This window comes from Mustelus asterias, chromosome 25 (assembly GCF_964213995.1).
Source record: "Mustelus asterias chromosome 25, sMusAst1.hap1.1, whole genome shotgun sequence".
NCBI classification, from domain to species: domain Eukaryota; kingdom Metazoa; phylum Chordata; class Chondrichthyes; order Carcharhiniformes; family Triakidae; genus Mustelus; species Mustelus asterias.
In genome coordinates this window covers 21,167,593-21,189,568 of record NC_135825.1, presented here as the reverse complement: position 1 = coordinate 21,189,568, position 21,976 = coordinate 21,167,593, and the positions used below count along the sequence as shown (strand labels likewise).

Below are 21,976 nucleotides of genomic sequence, written 5' to 3'. Positions count from 1 at the left end.
ATCGGAGGTTTCTGGTGAATGTGTTTTGGGAGCAAGGAAATAGATCTGAAGTGTGTAGGCTTTACTTGGCTCGCAGAGACAGGGGGAGCTTGATGTGTGGTTTTATAGGGAGCAGCGTTGGCCAAATAAATAGATCAGACCATAGCGATGGGTATGTGTAATACAAAACCAAGGAAGTAACAAATGCAGGTTGGGAAGGAGAAATCCAGCAACAGAGATACCACTAAAAAGAACTTCCATTCCCATGATTGGACCAATGAGCGCCAAAGCAGATTATTTAATTAATGGAAAAGATAATCAGAATGGGATATAATTAATGTTTTAATTCTAAAGAGTACAGCACCCAATAGGGAGTTTGCCATAATGTTCAGCCAGAAATGATCAAAGCCAAGTTATATTGAAACTATATTTGAACACCTTATCATCACCCAGACTTACACACAAGAATAGTCACTTGCATGCTGTCCTGCAAGACTACTTAACCACATGGAAATGAACTCCAGCACAAGTCACTGACTTTGAGAGAAAATGGGCCAAGGGAAATTCAAGCAATGAGGGCAAGGAAGAGAGGAAATAAAATTCTTTAGTACTTGAGTTCACAAACAACTGTCAATGGTGATCACGTTGAATTTGTCCTGCAGATAACGTATCTCAAACCTCCTTCCTAAAACATGTCATCTTGGTTACATTTGTAAGTAACTTTAGTACCCACAGGAAAGGTGGGCTGAGAAATACATTCGTCAGTTGGTGAGCCATTTTTCAATGCTGGGGGTTTGCCACGGTCCCCTTTTGCAGCTTAAAAAATATTCATCGTTTCAACAAGTCTCCAGTACATTCAAGTCACATTTCGAAGATAACTCCCCAAATGTAAAGTAGTTCAGGTCTTTGAATCTCATTCTATAATTCTGGAGGCACTTGGATTTTCTCACCACTGCCAAATTCCTCGAGTGAAAGGACAAAGCAAAGTAGTAGGGCAGGGCACTAAATAGTCTTGGCAATGGCCAGGATGTGGACTTTGGGACATAATGTGTCATTTACCATCAAGGCTTCACAGAACCCGATTCAAAGTGACTGCGGATTGGAAGGTTCAGTAACAACAGCTCTAGTGTTTCAGATGTTAAGTTGGGGGAAAATTTCACTTATTCATAAAGTCACGTCAGAGAAAGCAGAGTCACAGAGAAACAGTGATGAAAGCCCCTCCACCCAAGAGCAAGAATGTCACAGAATGGCTGTATGAAATTCTTCTGGAGAGGGTTGAACAACCAGAGATCATGGTCAACATTGGTACCAATGAGAAAGGTAGGAAGGGGAATGAGGTCGCAAAATATTTCAGGGGCTAATTGGTTCGAAGCGGGACTTCGTAAGCATATATTCTCCAGATCACTCCTGGTGCCAAATGCGAGTGAGCTGAGGAATAAAGAAGTGAGTGAGCAAACACATGGCTGGAAAACTGGTGCAAGAGGGAGGGCATCAAGATTGGTTTTAGAGCAAGCGGAGTCTGTACAAATAGACAGGCTGCACCTTAACAGGAGTAGGGCTGACATTCGCACAGGGAGATTTGCTAGTGCTCTTGGGAAGCATTTAAAGGAGATTGGGAAGGGGATGGGAATCGGAGGGAAAGCTGAGGTTGGAAAAAAAACTGATATGAATGAGTAGAAAAGCAGTAAGCAGAATTAGAAGACAGTCAAAGTGAAGGAAGTGAAGCATTAAATAAGATCAGAATAAAACATGACATTAAAAAGACAAAGTTAGGGGCACGTGATCAGAATGCACTCAGCATTTGCAACAAGGCAGATAATTCATTTGATGGCACAAAGATGCAATTGGGTTAATTTAATAGCCATTAGAGACTCAGTTACAGGGTGACTTGAAACTGGGAACTGAATATTCAAGGGCAATCTTTATGAAGAACAGGCAAAAAGTAAAAGGAGTCGGGTTAGCATTGTTAATAAGGAACAAGATCAACATGTTATTGAGGGGGACCTTAATTCAAAGGGTCAAGATGTAGAATCAGTTATGCTGGAGTTAAGAAACAGCAAAGGGCAACAAATATTGATGGGAATTGTTTATAGGTCAAACTGTGGTGACGTCACTAGACACAGTTGTGGTGGACCTCAGTTGTGCCTTTGTCCTATATGGACCACCGTTGTGTGTGTTTGTCATACCTGGACACATCCCCTTCCAGTTTGGTTCCTCCCCTCAGCACCTAGTATAAAGGTGGCTGTCTCCTCCCCCTTGTTCAGTCCAGGTCGGTTAATTGTTGGGATCTGCTCCTGATTCTGTTGTGAATAAAAGCCTACACTGATATTGGCATATCGGTAGTCTTTCGCCTTATTGATAGCGCATCAATTTTATTCACAACAGTTACTAGTATGGAGCAGTTTCTAAAACCCGACAAGTTAGCATTAGACCCTCAAGAGGTTGGAGCCTCTGATAAATTTGATCATTGGTTGGACTGCTTCGAAGCATTCGTCGACACTGCTACGGCCATCGACACCGACGCTGCTAAACTCCACGTGCTCCGCGCCCGGGTAAGCGAAACTGTCTATGGAATCTTCCAGGATGCTGCTACTTACGCGGACGCTATCGAACTCCTAAAAGGGCAGTTCCGAAAGAGCCCTAACGTGGTTTACGCCAGACACCTCCTAACTACCCGCAAACAGCAGCCAGGAGAATCGTGCGCCCAATTTCTGCGCTCCCTGCGAGTCCTCGCCCGAGCATGCGACTGTAAGGCTGTTTCAGCAGCTCAGAACACGGAGGATCTGATCCGCGACGCCTACGTTGCGGGCATTGAGTCTACATACATCCAGCAGCGTCTGCTGGAACAAGATGACCTAAACCTCCGGAAAACGGCCACGATGGCTGAAACGTTAGAAGCAGCCTCCCATAATCTCGGGTCTTACCTTGGATCCCGTTCCACCGACGGCTCCACTGCGACGGCTGCTCCAGCAGGGCCCAAATGTTACTTTTGTGGCCTCCCTAAGCACCCTCGGCGTCACTGCCCGGCAAAGGATGCGATTTGCTCCGGATGCGGTAAGCTAGGCCACTTTGTTAAAGTCTGCAGAGCAAAGCCGCTTCTGAAGACTCGTGGAGCCATGTCTGCTCCGAGGACGCGGCCATCTTTGATGCAGGCGGCGGCTGCGCACGAATCGCCATCTTGGATGCGGTCACCGGAAGTGCGGGAATCGCCATCTTTGATGCGGTCACCGGAAGTGCGGGAGTCGCCATCTTTGAGACTGGCATCAAGGCAAGCTGAGCAGGAAGCTTCATCCGTGACGTCATCAGACGGCGACGAAGATGGATTCTTCTTTAATTCAACAGTGGCATCGATTTGCCTGGACCAGTCGCAGCCACATCAACTCTCCAAGTCCATAATGGAGATCAAGGTAAATGGTTATGCAGAAAACTGCCTGTTTGACTGTGGGAGCACGGAAAGTTTTATACACCCTCGCACAGTGCATCAATATGCCCTTCCCGTGCGACCCTGGAGCCAGACCATCTCCATGGCCTCGAATTCTCACTCAGTGGAGGTCCTCGGGTGCTGCTTGGTGACGCTGACGGTACAGGGCACAGTCTACGAGCGTTTTCGGCTCCTCGTGCTGCCGCGACTCTGCGCAGCTGTACTGCTGGGGTTAGATTTCCTCAGCCATCATAGAAGCGTCATCCTGCAGTACGATGGCCCTTATCCCCCGCTCTCCGTCTGCCAGGCGCCGTCACGGCAGCGCCCCTCGCGCACCACCTGCAGTCTCTCGACCCTCAAGATCACCCCCCCCCCCCCCGTTATTTGATAACCTCACCCCGGACTGTAGGCCTATAGCCACCAAGAGTAGGCGCTATAGTGCGGATGACCGGGCCTTCATTCGGTCCGAGGTACAACGTTTGCTCCAGGAAGGGATTATCCAGGCCAGCACCAGCCCCTGGAGGGCGCAAGTGGTCGTAGTTAAATTGGGGGAGAAACACCGCATGGTGATTGACTACAGCCAGACCATAAACAGGTATACCCAACTAGATGCATATCCTCTTCCCCGTATCGCGGACATAGTCAACCACATCGCGCACTATAGGGTTTTTTCAACGATCGATTTGAAATCGGCTTACCACCAGCTCCCTATCCGCTCGGAGGATCGCCCATACACTGCCTTTGAGGCGGATGGCCGCCTCTACCAGTTCCTCCGAGTCCCCTTTGGTGTCACCAATGGGGTCTCAGTCTTCCAACGGGCCATGGATCAAATGGTGGACCAGCACGGACTACGGGCCACTTTCCCGTATCTGGATAACGTCACCATCTGCGGCCATGACCTGCAGGACCATGATGCCAACCTACAAAAATTCCTTCGTACGGCCACTCTCCTGAACCTCACATACAATGAGGCGAAGTGTGTTTTCCGGACACGCCGCCTCGCCATCCTTGGGTACGTGATAGAAAATGGTGTCCTTGGCCCCGACCCAGCCCGTATGCGTCCCCTTATGCAGCTTCCCCTCCCTACTACCCTCAAAGCACTGAGGAGATGCCTGGGCTTCTTCTCCTATTATGCCCAGTGGGTTCCCCGTTACGCAGATAAAGCCCGTCCGCTCCTAAAATCGACCTCTTTTCCCCTGGCGGAGGAGGCCTGTCGGGCCTTCGATGACATCAAAGCGGACATCGCGAAGGCCGCGATGCACGCTGTGGACGAATCCATCCCATTCCAAGTGGAAAGTGATGCGTCTGACTTTGCCCTAGCTGCCACCCTTAACCAGAGGGGCCGTCCGGTGGCCTTCTTTTCCTGGACCTTACAAGGCCCTGAGATTCGACACTCCTCGGTCGAGAAGGAGGCCCAGGCCATCGTGGAAGCCGTCCGGCACTGGCGCCATTATCTCGTGGGCCAACGATTCACCTTAATTACGGACCAGCGGTCAGTTGCCTTCCTGTTTAACACCAGGCAAAAGGGCAAGATTAAGAATGACAAGATCTTGCGGTGGAGGATTGAGCTCTCCACCTACAGATATGACATCATGTACCGGCCTGGGAAGCTCAATGAGCCCCCAGACGCCCTGTCCCGTGGATCATGTGCCAGTGCCCAACTAGACCAGCTACAGTCCCTCCATAACGACCTCTGTCACCCGGGTGTCACCAGATTTTTCCATTTTGTCAAGTCCCGTAACCTGCCCTTCTCCCTTGAGGAAGTCCGGACGATTACCAGGCAATGCAGGGTCTGCACTGAGTGCAAACCGCAGTTCTACCGGCCAGGTAGGGCGCACCTTGTAAAGGCCACTCGCGCGTTCGAGCGCCTTAGCGTTGATTTTAAAGGCCCCCTCCCCTCCTCTAACCGCAATGTTTATTTCCTGAATATCATTGACGAATACTCACGTTTCCCTTTTGCCTTCCCCTGCTCGGACATGACCACGGCTACAGTGATTCGGACCCTGAACAAGCTCTTCACCCTGTTCGGCTTCCCAGCCTATATTCATAGCGACCGTGGGTCCTCTTTCATGAGTGACGAGCTGAGGCAGTACCTGCTTGCCAAAGGCGTTGCCTCCAGCCGCACCACTAGCTATAACCCCAGGGGCAATGGTCAAGTAGAGCGGGAGAACGCAACCGTCTGGAAGGCCGTTCTATTAGCGTTACGGTCTAGGGGCCTTCCAGTCAGCCGTTGGCAAGACGTCCTTCCGGACGCATTACATTCCATTAGGTCACTCTTGTGCACAGCGACCAATACGACCCCTCACGAGCGGATGTTTTCATTTCCCAGGAAGTCCTCCTCGGGTACTTCGCTCCCGGATTGGCTGATGTCCCCGGGACCCGTCCTGCTTCGGAAGCATGTCCGGACCCATAAGGCAGATCCCTTGGTCGAGGAGGTCCAATTGCTCCATGCTAATCCCCAATATGCTTATGTAGCGTACCCTGATGGGCGGGAGGACACGGTTTCTGTCCGTGACTTGGCACCCGCGGGTGCCCCGGAGGTCACCACATCCTTCCGCCCCACGGTCCCTGGTGTCGTCCATTCGGAGACTGCTACGCCTCTTCCTCCCTCAGTCCCTGTCCCCAATGTAGTGTGCCCAGAGCCTGTTGCAGCCCCCCACCCCCCAGCTCCGGTTCCCACTGTTCCCCATACGCCACCAGGGCCACTGCTCATTCCTCTCGCCCCTATGTACAGCTCGCTTGAGTCGCCGGAGCCGTCGCCACGCAGTACCCGACGACTGGACGGAACGACGGATCGGTCCGCTTCACGCCACCCAGCGCCTTCTCTCGACGCTCACTGTACGGAGCCTGGGCCGACATCGCTCCCTGCTCGGACGACTCTGCGACCTGCACTACGACGATCGCGACGACGGATCAAGCCACCGGTTCGTCTGGACTTGTGATATTGTTTCCGCTTCACCCCCGTGTTGTTTTTTTAAAAGGAAGGGGTGAATGTGGTGGACCTCAGTTGTGCCTTTGTCCTATATGGACCACCGTTGTGTGTGTTTGTCATACCTGGACACATCCCCTTCCAGTTTGGTTCCTCCCCTCAGCACCTAGTATAAAGGTGGCTGTCTCCTCCCCCTTGTTCAGTCCAGGTCGGTTAATTGTTGGGATCTGCTCCTGATTCTGTTGTGAATAAAAGCCTACACTTATATTGGCATATCGGTAGTCTTTCGCCTTATTGATAGCGCATCAACAGTATAAAAATCAGAAGAGTTGCGGGTAACATGGGTGATAAAGTAATGGGAGACTTCAATTTTCACAGACTGGGTAACTCAAACTGGCACAAATGCTCTGAAGTGTTAACTGCTGAAGTATGTATGAAATGGGTTTCTGGAGGAGTACATTAAGAACCAATAATGGATTTTAGATTTAGTATTATGTCAGAGGCAATATAATGGAAATAAGTGTAAAGTTATCGAATTGGATTGAAAACAAAAGGTCAGGAACATTTCTAAATGGAGAGGAGATGCAAGTGTTGATCTCCTTGTTCATGAATCACTAACAGCTGGCAGGGAGGTACAGCAAATCATTTGAAATGTAAATGGTACACTGGCCCTCATTGAAACAGGTTGGCATACAGGAGTAAAGATGTCTTGGTGAGACTGCACAGCGAGTACTCAGCATAGCAGTGGTGTGCAACTTGCAGCGTGCAGGCCACATGTGACCAATCAGGCTGTGTGCATGTCCCATGAGACATTTGGCCATTGCCCACGTGCAGGCTTGCCAAATTCTCCTACTTTAGGCCTGTGTATTTTTCTTCCTACTGGGGTACACACAAAGCAAGGATATACAAGGTCAGAAGTGGGGTCAGAAGAATCTAACAATCACTCCTTTGACAATCAATGGTATGCCCTTTGCTGAATCCCCCATTAATACGTTGGGGGCTGCCATTGCCCAGAAACTAAACAGGACAAAAGCAGTTCAGAGGTTAGGGATCCTATGGTAAGTAACTCACCTCCCGACTCCCTGAAGCTTATTCACAATTATATCAAATGGAGTGTGATGAGATACACTCCCTTTGCCTGGATGAGTGCAATGCCAAGAAGTCAAGAAGCTCAACCATCCAAGACAAAATCATTCACTTGATTTGATATCCCTTCCTCAAACATTCACTCCCTCCATCACTAACAAACAGTGGCTGCAGTGTGCACCATCGACAAGACGCACTCCAGGAACACATCAAGACTACTTAAACAGCACTTTCCAAATGCATAACTGTTACCATCTAGCAGGACAACAGCAGCAGAGACATGCGAACAGGATCACCTGCAAGTTCTTTAGTAAGTCTTGAAGTCTATGCCGCATTATTCTTGATCCATTTACAAGCGGGAACGGTTTCTGCCCGAGTCCTGCTCCCTCAGTTTTGAACATCAAATTGCCTCTTAGCCACCTTCTCTCCAAGGAGAACCATCCTTGTAAACCCCTTCTGCAACCTCTCCAATGCATCAGTTCCTTCAGCATAACCTCCTTGCTCTTGTACTCTTTGCCTCTATTAATGAATCCTAGGATACTAAATGCTTTATTAACCACTTTCTCCATTTGTCCTGCCACCTTCAACAATCTTTGCATATAAACACCGAGGTCTCTCTGTGCCTGTATCCCCTTATTTTATATTGTATCTCTACCAAGATGCATCACCTCACACTTCTCTGCATCCACTACAGTTTGCCTACCGCTGCAACACGTCCACAGCACACGCCATTGCCCTCGCCCTGCACTCAACGCTGAAACACCCAGAGAACAAGGACACCTATGTCAGACTCCTATTTAATGACTACAGCTCAGCCTTCAACACTAATATTCCCATGCAACTCATCTCCATGGCCTGGGCCTCGGCTCCTCTCTCTGTGACTGGATCCTGAACTTCCTAACTCACAGACCACAATCAGTAAGGATAGGCAACAATATCTCCTCCACGATCGTCCTCAACATAGGTGCCCCACAAAGCTGTGTTCTCAGCCGCCCACTGTACTCTTATACACCTGTATTGTGTGGCAAAATTCCCCTCCAATTCGATTTTCAAGTTTGCTGACGGTACCACCGTAGTGGGACAAATATCAAACAATGACGAGACAGAGTACAGGAATGAGATAAAGAATCTGGTGAACTGGTACAGCGACAATAATCTCTCCCTCAATGTCAACAGAATGAAGGAGATTGCCATCGATTCAGGAAACGCAGAGGAGTACATGCCCGTCTACATCAACGGGGATGAAGTAGAAAGCGTCGAGAGCTTCATGTTTTTAGGTGTCCAGATCACCAACGACCTGTCCTGGTCCCCCCATGCCGACACTAGTTATGACAGCCCACCAAAGCCTCTACTTTCTCAGAAGACTAAGGAAATTTGGCATGTCAGCTAAACTCTCACCAACTTTTACAGATGCGCCATCGAAAACATTCTTTCTGGTTGTATCACAGCTTGGTATGGCTCCTGCTCTGCTCAAGACCACAAGGAACTACAAAAGCTCGTGAACGTAGCCCAATCCATCACGCAAACCAGCCTCCCATCCATTGAATCTATCTACACTTCCCGCTGCCTCTGCAAAGTAGTCAGCATAATTAAGGACCCCACGCACCCTAGACATTCTCTCATCCACCTTCCTCTGTCAGGGAAAAAGATGCAAAACTCTGAGGTCATGTACCAACCACTCAAGAATAGCCTCTTCCCTGCTCCCACCAGACTCTTGAATGGACCTACCTTGCATTACATTGATCTTTCTCTGCACGCTAACTATAACTGTAACACTACATTCTGCATGCTCTCATTTCCTTCTCTATGAACGGTGTGCTTTGTCTGTATAACGTGCAAGAAACAGAACTTTTCACTGTATGCTAATACATGTAACAATATTAAATCAAATCAAAGTTTTTATCCATCTCAAGACATTACCCGCAATCCCATGTGCTTCAACTTTCCAAAGCAACTTCATAAAGCAAGGGCACACAAGATCAGAAGTGGGGATGTTTGTTGCACAATGTTCAGCACCGTTTGCAACTCCTCAGATACTGCAGCAGTCCATGTCCAAATGCAATATTCAAGCTCGGGTTGACAAGTGGTGTTTGCACCACATAAGTGCCAGGCAATGACCATCTCCAACAGAAAAAATCTAATTGTCACCCCTTTGACAATTAATGCCATTCACATCCCTCATCATCTGCACCCTGAGGGCTGCCACTGACCAGAAACTAAAATGGACTAGTCACATAAATACTGTGGCTAAAAGAGCAAGTCAGACTCTAGGAATCACGTGGTGAGTAACTCACCTCCTGAATCTCTAAAGCTCATCCACAATATACAACACACAAGTCAGGAATGTGATGGGATACTCTCCCCTTGCCTGGATGAGTGCAATGCCAACAACACTTGAGCTCAACACATCCAGGACAAAAGTAGTCCACTTGTTTGGTATCCTTCCTCAAACATTCACTCCCTCCATCACTGACAAACAGTGGCTACAGTGTGCAGCTGAGGCAGCACCTTCCAACCCACAACATCTACCGTCTCGCAGGACAATGGCAGGAGAGACATGGGAATACTACCACACTAAGTTCTTTAGGAAATCTTTTAGTCTGTGCCCCATCATTCTTGATCCTTTTACAAGCAGGAACAGTTTCTCCCTTCTACTGATCCCTGACCCCTCAAGGATTTCAACATCAAATCAAATCACCTCTTAGCCACCTTTTCGCCAAGGAGAACAGACACAATCTCCCCAGCTATATTCAGAACTGAAGTTTCTCATCCTTAGAACAATTTATATAAACCTCTTCTGTGCAACCTCCAATGCAGCACATTCTATAACCTCCTTGCTCTTGTATCCTTGTGCCCATATAAATGAAGCCGAGGATGCCAGAAACTTCATTAACAGCTCTCTCCACTCGCCCAGCCACCTTCAACAATCTATGTACATATACACCTAAAACACCTCGGTCTCTCTGCTCTTGCATCCACTTAAGAAATTTACCCCTTATTTTGTATTGCATCTCATCTTCTTTCTACCAAAATGCATCACCTCACTTCTCCACATTGAACCTCATCTGCCCACTCCACCAACTTGTGGAACCATTGTTCCACTCCTGGAAAATGCCTTTGCAAAGAAGGTCTGGAGAGGGATGCAGTGGTTTTTGGCAAGTTTCCTCTCAAACAATTTGGAGGTGCAGCACTCAGTGCTCTATGGGATGTTCCCTGAGATGCAAATTGAGAAAAACATCAACTGCAGCTGTAGAATCATCAACTCGGCAAAAGGCGCTCTTTGGTCTGCCTGAAATCTGTTGGTCATCCGGTGTAAACAGTTATCCGTGACCGTGTTGGAGACTGGCATATTCCAACGTCCAGGACTATAGCTTAGGGCTGCACTAAAGCTTGGGCAGCCATTGCAACTGCAAAATGTGGAAAGATCAATGTCAAAGACATTTCAAACAATGCACCAGGGGACTGGAAATTATATAGAATCCCTTGGGCTGCATAACTTGCAGTCAATGTATACAATAACTCTTACATGCATCACAGTTGTGTTCAAGAACCTGAGAGTGAAACAAATCGAGCAGGTGAATATAATTGCATTCTGATGACTATTCTCAAATCTTTTGCAATGTACTTTAGATATTTTAATACAGAACATTCACGCAAAAAAAAACATACAGCAAGAATGGTGCATCAGTCATATCTTTATCAAAGGCCAATAATAAACGTGTTCAGTTACGAATCAATTTCCCACTTACACAAGCTGTGCTGCCTTTGCCTTGCCCATAAGAACTGGGTGAATTGACTGGCTTACACTCTTGCCAATTCCCAACAGCACAGAATTAACCAGCCATGTGCAGGTCATCTCCAGGAACAATCATAACACTTCATATTGCACCATGACATTTAAAGTACATGGACACATTAACAACTTTGCAATGACTATTGTAATATTTCAAAACTGGCCATGTGTAAATGGTGAGGAATGTTTCACATTCTGTGTTACATCAATCATGTCCACTGTGAAATATTAGACAGAGACACACAATGAACCCTGGCTAAAGAGATGATTAAGGTTCACATTTGTGGGTAAGCATGCCAATTCTTTCCAAGGACTAACATGTATGAATTAACGTGAGCGGTTTGTAAATTTGTGCAGACCAAGTATCCCAAAGCCAAATGACAGCGGTGATATCGTTCATCTGATTTTCTATCTTAGCCCAAACATCCATCCAACACAGCATTTTAACACCTCATTTGTGATACCTGATTTCACTTATTATTCATCAATGTGGAATCATATACTTAGGTTGATATCATGTCCACAATATCTGGAACATTAACTAACTGGTGTTATTTTTGACAAAGAGAACTTCATTGCGGAAAGTAGTTGCACAGTGCTCCCACTAATACTGGTCTGCACAAAATTAGTCCCATTGATCAAATGCATGGGGGGCTGAAACATAATGCCCAATTAAGTGTCTACAGGATATTAGGCTCAAGTACTGGAGGGTCAAATCCAGGTGATTTTTCTAAAATTTACCGTAATCCAACAAACTATCACAACCAATTTCTGAAATGTTTCACTTCTTACAGCAGCCATACAACATGTTTAGTCACGCAAGTAACAAGTATTTGTCACAATTCATCGCATCAACCACACATCCAAAAGATTTCTGCTTTGTGTATTGATCATACAAGATGTGTCCAACAGCCAGATGCAGTTCAATGCACGAACAATGGTTGGGATGCTCCAGATTTTTTTCACCCCACCACCGCAGCCAACAAGAATATGGCACTCAGCCAAAACTCCATTCAGTGCAGCGGAACTGGCGAATCCCAGCTGTGGCTGAGGTTTCTAGATAACATTTCAGGAGCAAAGAGGAAGAAAATAGGTCTGAAGTCAATAGGCTTTAGCAGGGATAGAGGGATCTTGATGTGCAGTTTTATAGGGAACAAAATGAGCTAAATAAATGGACAAGACCATAGGAATAGAGATGTATAATACAAAACAAGGAGGTAACAAATTGAGGCTGGGAAGCAGAATTCCAGCAACAGAGATACCACCAAATAGACCATGAGGTGTAACAAGTAGTTTTAGCAGATTATTTAATAAATGAACAAGATAATCAGAGTGGGGTATAAATTAATGTTTTAGTTCTAAGGAGTACAGCACCCAATAGGGAGTTTGCCACAATGTTCACCTTCTGCACCAGTCTGCCATGAGGGACCTTACTGAAGTCCATGTAGACAACATCCACTGCCCTACCCTCAATCAACTTCGTCACTTCCTCGAAAAACCCGATCAAGTTAATGAGACACGACCTCCCCTTCACAAAGCCATGTTGCCTCCCGCTAATACATCCACTTACTTCAAAGTGGGAGTAAATCCTGTCTCGAAGAATCCTCTCCAATAATTTCCCTACCACTGACGTAAGACTCAGCGGCCTGTAATTACCTCGATTATCTTTGCTACCCTTCTTAAACAAAGGAACAATGTTGGCTATTCTCCAATCTTCTGGGACCTCCCCTGTTGTGATGTGGAGATGCCGGCATTGAACTGGGGTAAACACAGTAAGAAGTTTAACAACACCAGGTTAAAGTCCAACAGGTTTATTTGGTAGCAAAAGCCACATAAGCTTTCGGAGCTGCAAGCCCCTTCTTCAGGTGAGTGGGAATTCTGTTCACAAACAGAGCATATAAAGACACAAACTCAATTTACATGAATAATGGTTGGAATGCGAATACTTACAACTAATCAAGTCTTTAAGAAACAAAACAACATGAGTGGAGAAAGCATCAAGACAGGCTAAAAAGATGTGTATTGTCTCCAGACAAGACAGCCAGTGAAACTCAATGGCTGATAGCCAAGTTCCGCACACACGAGGACGGCCTCAACCGGGATATTGGGTTCATGTCCCACTATTTGTAACCCCCACAGAGTTTCACTGGCTGTCTTGTCTGGAGACAATACACATCTTTTTAGCCTGTCTTGATGCTCTCTCCACTCATGTTGTTTTGTTTCTTAAAGACTTGATTAGTTGTAAGTATTCGCATTCCAACCATTATTCATGTAAATTGAGTTTGTGTCTTTATATGCTCTGTTTGTGAACGGAATTCCCACTCACCTGAAGAAGGGGCTTGCAGCTCCGAAAGCTTATGTGGCTTTTGCTACCAAATAAACCTGTTGGACTTTAGCCTGGTGTTGTTAAACTTCTTACTGTACCTCCCCTGTTGCCAGTGAGGATACAAAGATTTCTCTCAAGGCCCCAGCAATTTCCTCCCTTGCCTCTCAGTATTCTGGGGTATATTCCATCAGGCCCTGGGGACTTGTCTACCTTAATGTTTCTCAAGAACCCCAATACCTCCTCCTTTTCGATCTCAACCTGACCCAAACTATCTACACACCCTTCCCCGGACTCATCATCCACCAAGTCCTTCTCTGTGATGAATACTGACGCAAAGTACTCATTTAATAACCCACCCATTTCCTCTGGCTCCATACGTAGATTCTCTCCCCTGTCCTCTTATTCTCTATATATGTATAAAAAACTTTGGTATTTTCCTTAATCCTGCTGGCCAATGACTTTGTGACTTTCCATGACTGCTTCTTAGACTTGAAATGCCATTTGAAATACAGTTAGCACCTATAAATATACTTGCTATAACGACTGTAGACACAGTCTTGAAGCTTTCAGAGAGATTGTGTGAGATAGAACAGCTGATGGAAAACCTTTTGTTTTCAAACAAACCCCAACCGAAACTGAAAAGCTTCTCTTTTTTATCCCCCAAGCAGACCTACCTCCTCCCATTAACCACAATATCACATGACCCTGCATACCTAAACTCACATTCCATTCCTTTAATCAGAGCTTCTATAAACAAAAATCCATTAGCTCTATCCCAAGTAAACACTACATGGCTAAAGCGAGTAATTATCCTGCTCTTCCAACATCTGAGCAAAATGTTTACCAGACACACCCACTACCTGCAAGAAAGGAAACGGAACCTTTAAACATTCGCCTTAAAATGAACAAGTATCTACATAACAACTGCCTACTATCATCACAGCACAAGGAGCCCAACTAGGTATATTTTAAAAGTTTCAAAAAAAGTTTTGTTTTTTAAAAATCACAAGGAACGGAAGATATACCCAAACTACAAAACAGTTTAATAAATCACCACTGCTGAAATAGATTCAGGGACAAAAGAGCAGACATGGATTCGATTTAAAGTCTCATCAATGTACTTCTGACAGTTCACCACGACCAGCCGGTATGCTTCAGGTCCTCGCGTAGGACTTGAACCCACATCCTTTTGGCCAGGATGCAAGACTGCTACCAACAGAGGCATGGCTGGCAGTCAACTCCAGATGAAACAAATTTATTAACAGGCTGGTTCAACCTCAGACAGTGATCAGAGGAGTCAGAAACAAAGTAGGACAATGAATGTTCAGCACAGAAAATTGGCTGACTGAAAGAGAATCATAGTGAATGGTTGTTTTTGGACTGGAGAATGACATGTGGTGGCGTTCCCCAGGAATCAGTATCAGGTTCACTCCTCTTCTTGATCTATATTCCATGACTTTGACTTTAATTTAGGCGTAGATGGCAACATCTTAAAGTTAACAGAAGATTGTGAAAGGGGGCAGGGGGGCGGGAAGAGGAGAAATGATAGCTGAAATAATGGAAAGGCAATATATTTAAAAAAAACAGTTCATCAAGATACTTGTGACAACTGACTGATGTACTACCAAGGCACAGTGCGTAGCTGAGAAATAGAGGGTGCCAAGAATAGATCCCCAGCTGGTACCAAAGTTAACATTGTGGGACTGGGAAGGGAAGACATTGCAGCAAGTCTCTGGCTACAATTAAAATAGGAAACAAGAGAACCAACATGAATACACTGCCAAACAGCTGGATTACAAATGAAGCATTGGAGCTTGGTCTGAGAGCACATAATTATGCAAGTATTGTCAGCTTGGAGGAGTACAAGGGGGAAGCATCATCACCCCTCAGTTAGTTTCCCATGAAAGTAATGGTGCGTATCGGATCCTCCAGGATGAGATCATGGATGGAAAGGGTCTTGTTTATAAGTAAGTGGATCTTTTGTGGGATGAATAGTGATAGAGATAGCTGATCTGCTGGTGTTGCATTAGGGTGGGTTAGAGCTGAACAAAATTAGCCACCAGTAGAAAACATTGAGCTAGAAGTGCCATGATGGAATTAGATAGAGTGCCAGTTAGTAGGACTCTGACTGACTTGTACAGGAAACATCTCTGGCTCTAAATCCATGCTGCAATGGGCTGTGTAGAGAGCTTACGCGAAACTCTGGATGGATGAACAACTACACCACTGACAATGAGAACTGGAAAGTAACTAAAACTCCAATTCATTTGTAATACCGCAAATTTTTAAGCCAAAAGCTGTTAATTCAACTGGTCCATAAACCTGTTATATGTTCAAACTTCTCCATTTCTGCAAATGACAATTGAAATTGATTCTGATCTATTGTTACGTTGACATTTCGGTGAATTCCCATTCCAATCTCCAGTTGCTGTACAGGTGATGGTGTCTTCACCGATCAGGAAATAGCCTGCAAGACACAAATATTTTGCTACACTTCCAAATGTCCAGAACTCTCCAGGTGGTGATGAAACTGTTCCATTGGCAACAGGTGGAGGATCGGAACATTTGACAACTGGAGAAAAATAAAATTCAGACAGACTGTGAAATCACATAGCTCATCAACACAGCAGTAGGTATTTTCACTTCTTTGCCACCAGCCAATTTATGTAGATTGCTTATGGGGGGAGGGTTGCAGCAGAGAGTACGAAGAATTCCAGCTGATACAGTTTCATTTTATATTTGAAACCATTGGATCTGCATTCTGCTAAAATATCGATCAAAGCAAATCTCTGAAGACCGAAACTAACAGCCAAGATAAACTGATGCACAACAGCAACTGAACTGTATTAACATGACCCCTTCATCAGTTCTCTCATATGCAGAGCATCCTACTGTCCATTTTCTCCAAATGAGTTCAGCAACATCAAAATCCTTAAGATAACAGAGACTCAATAATAGCTGAAGGTAGTACCTTGATTCATTGAATGGCTGCGACATTACATCAAGAGTGAAATGTCACAATAAAAATATTAGCAATGCGAGAAAATTGCACCCCAATTTAGGAGACATCAGTGAATGAAATACTCCAGTTAAGTTACTTGCGTTCATTTGGATCAATCAATAGGTACAGAAAATAAAAATAAGGCAACCATTCGATGCAATTTAGAATTCCAAACTTACTTTCACATGTTGGAACCTGGCCATCCCAACCAGCAGCTGTACATGTCCGGTTGGCCTTACCAACCAGGTTGTATCTGAAATGAAAAGAAACTGTTACAGTAACAAAAAAATTCAGAATATCAAAAATTAAACAGATTTGTCCTCATCACACTCTCACTGTTCTAAGGGTAAAAGTCTATAATGGTAAAAGTATCAATTCATTAGCAGCGGAGAAGAACAGAAAGCAAAATGACCTTTGTTGGCATGAAGCCCTAGCTGGGTCTTCAGCAGCCCGAGCTCCAACCATTGGAATTTCCTAACAGGTGCTAAATGAACATTAATTAATTGCCAACTATGCATCAAGACGTTCTTAAGGATGTACCAAGCAGGATGAACAGGAACAACAGATTTGGGTATTTACATTTCCTAAACACATGTTTCCTGCAGAACAACGCGTGGAATTGATGGCAATATGTTAGCCTGGATAGAGAATTGGGTGACCAAACAAACATTAAGGATAAGTGGATCATTTTCAGCTTGCTTTAATGAGTGGGGTGCCACAGAAATCAGTGCTGGACCACAACTTTTACAATCTATACAGATGAAGGGATGAAGTATATTGTATCTCGATTTGCAGGACGAAGGTAGGTCGTTAAAACTTGAAAGTAAACTTTATTTATGAGTCACAGGTAGGCTTACATTGACACTGCAATGAAGTTACTGTAAAAATCCCCAAGTCACCATACTCCTGTTCGGGAATTTGGCATGGCCAATGCACCTAACCAGTCTTTTGGACTATGGGAGGAAACCGGAGCACCCGGAGGACACAGACGCAGGCAAGGGGAGAACGTGCAAACTCCACACAGACAGTGACCCAAGCCGTGAATCGAACCCAGGTCCCTGGTGCTGTGAGGCAGCAGTGCTAACCACTGTGCCGCCCTTGTGAGCAGCATACAAACAAAAATCTGCAAAGGAACTCGGATAGGTTAATGGATTGGAAAAAAATATATTTGGCAGATGGGGTACAAAGTGGGAAAATACAAGCTTGTCCAATGTTGTGGGTAGAATAGAAAAGGTGAATAGTTAAGTGGGTAGGGACTGAATACTGCAGTGAATGGCAACAGGGTGTTCTTGTACAATAATCCAATAATCACAAAAAGAGCTTCCAGATACAGTAAACAGCTGGAAGCTAGATGAAATTTTTGAATTTATTGCAAGGATGTGGGGCACTCCCACCAGAGTGCATGACCAATTTATCAGATGAGGGGAGTCAGTCTGTGGTAATCAGCAGAAAGTTTCATTGCCCACATTTGACCTGATCCCATAACATTTCATGGGGTCCAGAGTCAACCTTCAGTACAACCCAGGGCAATATCCTCCCTCTGTGCCACGACCTCTGCTGGGTTTAGCTGCCGGTGGGTCAGGACATACCTGAGGATTGTGATGGGGCAGCAGAGGGAAATGGCGTGAGCTGTAAATTACAATTCCGAGAGTATGGCTATGTCAGGCTTTTGCTTTTCTAGTCTGAAGGACAGCTCTCCCGATTTTCACACAAGCCCCCGGATGATAGGGTCAACCTGGCTGGGTTTGTTCTCGTCATTTCCAAAGCCTATATCGAGGCCAGATAGCCCGTCTGGCTTCTTCCCCCTTTTTATAGGCTTTGTAACAGTTTGATAAACCAAGCCAGACCATTTCAGAGGAAATTTAAGAGTCAGCAAGCGTGGTAATGACTGCTGATTTGCTTGTTAAGGGCATGATCCCTAACAGCACAGTGGGTGTACCTATACCATATGGATTGCAATGGTTCAAGCAGGCTGCTCACCTGAAGGAGCAGTGCTCCTAAAGCTCGTGATTTCAAATAAACCTGTTGGATTTTAACCTAGTGTTGTGAGACCTCTTACTGTGCCCACACCAGTCCAACACCGGCATCTCCACATTATGTTTATCAAAAGGCAGAGCAGGTTCATTGCGCCGAATGACTACTCCTGCCCATATTATTCATGACCACAGGCGGGATTTTTGCATCTTGCCAGAAAAAGGATATTCATGCATCTGGCATCATATAAAAGTAGCATTAATTAAGGAATCAAATACTACATTTCATAACTGAACCCCAAGATTATGTATTCTTTTAAAATGAGTTGTCACAGTCTCTAATTGATGAAATTTGGACACAATGCAGTTATGATGGGGTGAAAATATATGGGCTGGAATTTTACTTTGCCTGGTGTGATTAACCCAGAAGCATGTGAAATCACGGGAGAAGACATTGGCTCCGTGTCCCAATGCCATCACACACCCACGCTATATTTCGGATGGTGGCCATGCATGAGTCAAATGCACACCCACCAAAATTAAGCAGGCAATTTAGCCCATGAAGTGGCCAATGTAACTCAATTTTGCATGGCCTGTCAGCTTTAATGCATGGTGGGTGGGGTCAATTGGCCAGGCGGCCTTTAAGGTTCATCCGCAACCTTGATCCAGGGAAGAATGAAGTGTCAGGGCTGATTTAAAATTGAACAAATATGCTGTAGATCAGGTCAGATCAGGGACGTCCACATTCAGAGGCGACACAGGAAATCATCACCAAGAATAAAGTGAGCCTTTTAAAGTGCGTGATGGTGTTGGGACATGGAGCCAATGTCTTCTCCCGTGATTTCACATGCTTCTCGGTTAGGCACAATCTTGGGATTCAATATTGAAATGTAGCATTTCATTCCTCATTCATGCTGCTTTTCAAATCAAGAAAGATGCATGATTATTCTTTCTCTGACAAGGTGAAAGAAGGTTTCCTTCTCATGGTGCAACACGATACCATGACAGACCTCAACTCAAAATTTAAACAAATTAAAATTCTTCATTTACAGTGAGGAACCTTATTTAGTATTTGATAAATTGGACACTTACCCTTCATGACAATAAAAAGTAACTTGACTTCCAAAAGTGGTATCTGATCCATTATAACATCCATTCAGAATCTCCCCAGGATTACCACAATTTCTTGCTGGAAAAAAATGTTGAGATGGTAAAATACCCCATATTCCCCAATAGGGCCAGTTTAATTTTTATGAAAATATTGCAGGATCTTTTTCAGATTATAGTTCTCCCCAATTCTTTGGTGCTTGATATTCAACACTAAAACCTTCATGGCAACACAAATTAAAGATTTAAAATAGAGTACATATTGGCAGACAGGAAGCACAGTGTGGGAATAACGGGTCCTTTTCAGATTGTCATGTAGTGACTAGTGGGGTTCCACAGGGTTCAGTGCTGGGCCATCGCTATTCAGCAATATACATTAATGATTTGGATGAAGAAATTAAATGCAATATCTCCAAATTTGCAGATGACACTAAGCTGGATGTCAGTGTGTGCTGTGTGTAGTCTGCCAAGAGGCAACAGGGTGACTTGGACAGGCTGGCTGAGTGGGCAAATACAATATAATGTGGATAAATGTGAGGTTTTCCACTTTGGTGGCAAAGGCAGGAAGGAAGATTATTAGAGTCATTGAAGTTTACAGCATGGAAACAGGCACTTCAGCCCAACTTGTCCATACCGCCCATTTATTTTAAGCCACTAAGCTAGTCCCAATTGCTCTCGCTTGGCCCATATCCCTCGACAGCCATCTTACCATTTTAACTGTCTAAGCACATTTTAAATGACAAAATTCTACCTACCTCTACTACTACCTCTGGTAGCTCATTCCAAACACTCAGCACCCTCTGACACCAACCTCCCCTCTCACCTTAGTTTTAGACTCCCCTTCCTTTGGGAAAAGATATGGACGATCAAGATGATCTATGCCCCTCAGTATTTTATAGACTTCTATAAGATCACCCCTAAGCCTCCTAAGCTCCAGAGAAAAAAGTCCCAGTCTATCCAGCCTCTCCTTATAACTCAAACCATCAAGTCCCGGTACCATCCTAGTAAATCTTTTCTGCACTCTTTCCAGTTTAATAATATTCTTTCTATAACAGGGTGACCAGAACTGTACACAGTATTCCAAGTGTGACCTTACTAATGTCTTGTACAATTTCAACAAGACGTCCCAACTCCTATATTCAATGTTCTGACCAAAGAAACCAAGCATGCCGAGTGCCTTCTTCACCACCCTGTCCACCTGTGATTGCACTTTCAAGGAGCTATGAGCCTGTACCCCTAGACCTCTTTGTTCTATAACTCTCCCCAGTGCCCCACCATGAACTGAGTAGGTCCTGCCCAGATTCGATCGACCAAAATGCATCCCCTCACATTTATCTAAATTAAACTCCATCTGCTATTCATTGGCCCACTGGCCCAATTGATCAAGATCCCGTTGCAATCCAAAATAATGTTCTTCACTGTCCACTATGCCACCAATCTGGGTGTCATTTGCAAACTTACAAACCAAGCCTCCTAAATTCTCATCCAAAAAGGGGACTGGTGCACAGGGATAAAGATGTCTTGCTGTAATTGTCTTGGCGAGACTGCACAGAGTACACTGCATAGCATTGGTGTGCAACTTGCAGCCCGTGGCCAATCAGGATTTCTTTTCACCAGACAAGACATTTGACTATTGCCCACGTGCAGGCTTGCCAAATTCTCCTGATTTCTTCCTACTAGTGCCCACACAAAGAAACAGGAGTAGGCCATTGAGCCCTTCGAGCCCGCTCTGCAATTCATTTTGATCATAGAATTCCATATCCTGATCCCCCCTCTTCCCCCCCCATATCCCTTCAGCCCTGGAGATGCATCTAATTTCATCTTGAAATCAGACAAAGTTTTGGCCACAACTACATTCTGTGGTAGTGAATTCCACACATTCACCACTCTCTGGGTAAAGAAATTTCTCCTCACCTCGGTTCGAAAACGTTTACCCCTTTTCCTCAAACTATGACCCCTAGTTCTGCACTCCCCCACCATTGGGAACATTCTTTTGGAATCTACCCTGTCTAACCTTATTAGAATTTTATGTTTCTATGAGATCCCCTCTCACGCTTATAAACGCGAGTGAATATAATCCTAACCAATTTAATCTCTCCTCATATGACAGGCCTGCCATCCCAGGAATCAGCCTGGTAAACCTTCGCTGTACTCCCTCTATAGCAAGGACATCCTTCCTCAGATAAGGACACCAAAACTGCACACAATACTCCAGGTGTGGCCTCACCAATGCCCAATACAATTACAGCATAACATCCCGATACTCAAATCCTCTCGCTATGAAAGCCAACATACCATTTGCCTTCTTTATTGCCTGCTGTACCTGCACGCTGATGGACAAGGACTCCAAGGTTTCGTTGA

At 45.2% G+C, this 21,976-nt stretch overlaps 1 protein-coding gene across 1 annotated transcript in view; it reads right to left on the bottom strand.

Moving 5' to 3' along the window:
- Window positions 1-664: 664 nt before the first annotated feature.
- LOC144511734 (sushi, von Willebrand factor type A, EGF and pentraxin domain-containing protein 1-like) overlaps window positions 665-21,976 on the bottom strand; it is a 398,606-nt gene continuing 377,294 nt past the window's right edge. The window contains exon 29 of the mRNA XM_078241958.1: window positions 665-795. Coding sequence (XP_078098084.1) covers window positions 665-795 — 131 coding nt within the window. The remainder of the gene's footprint in view (window positions 796-21,976) is intronic.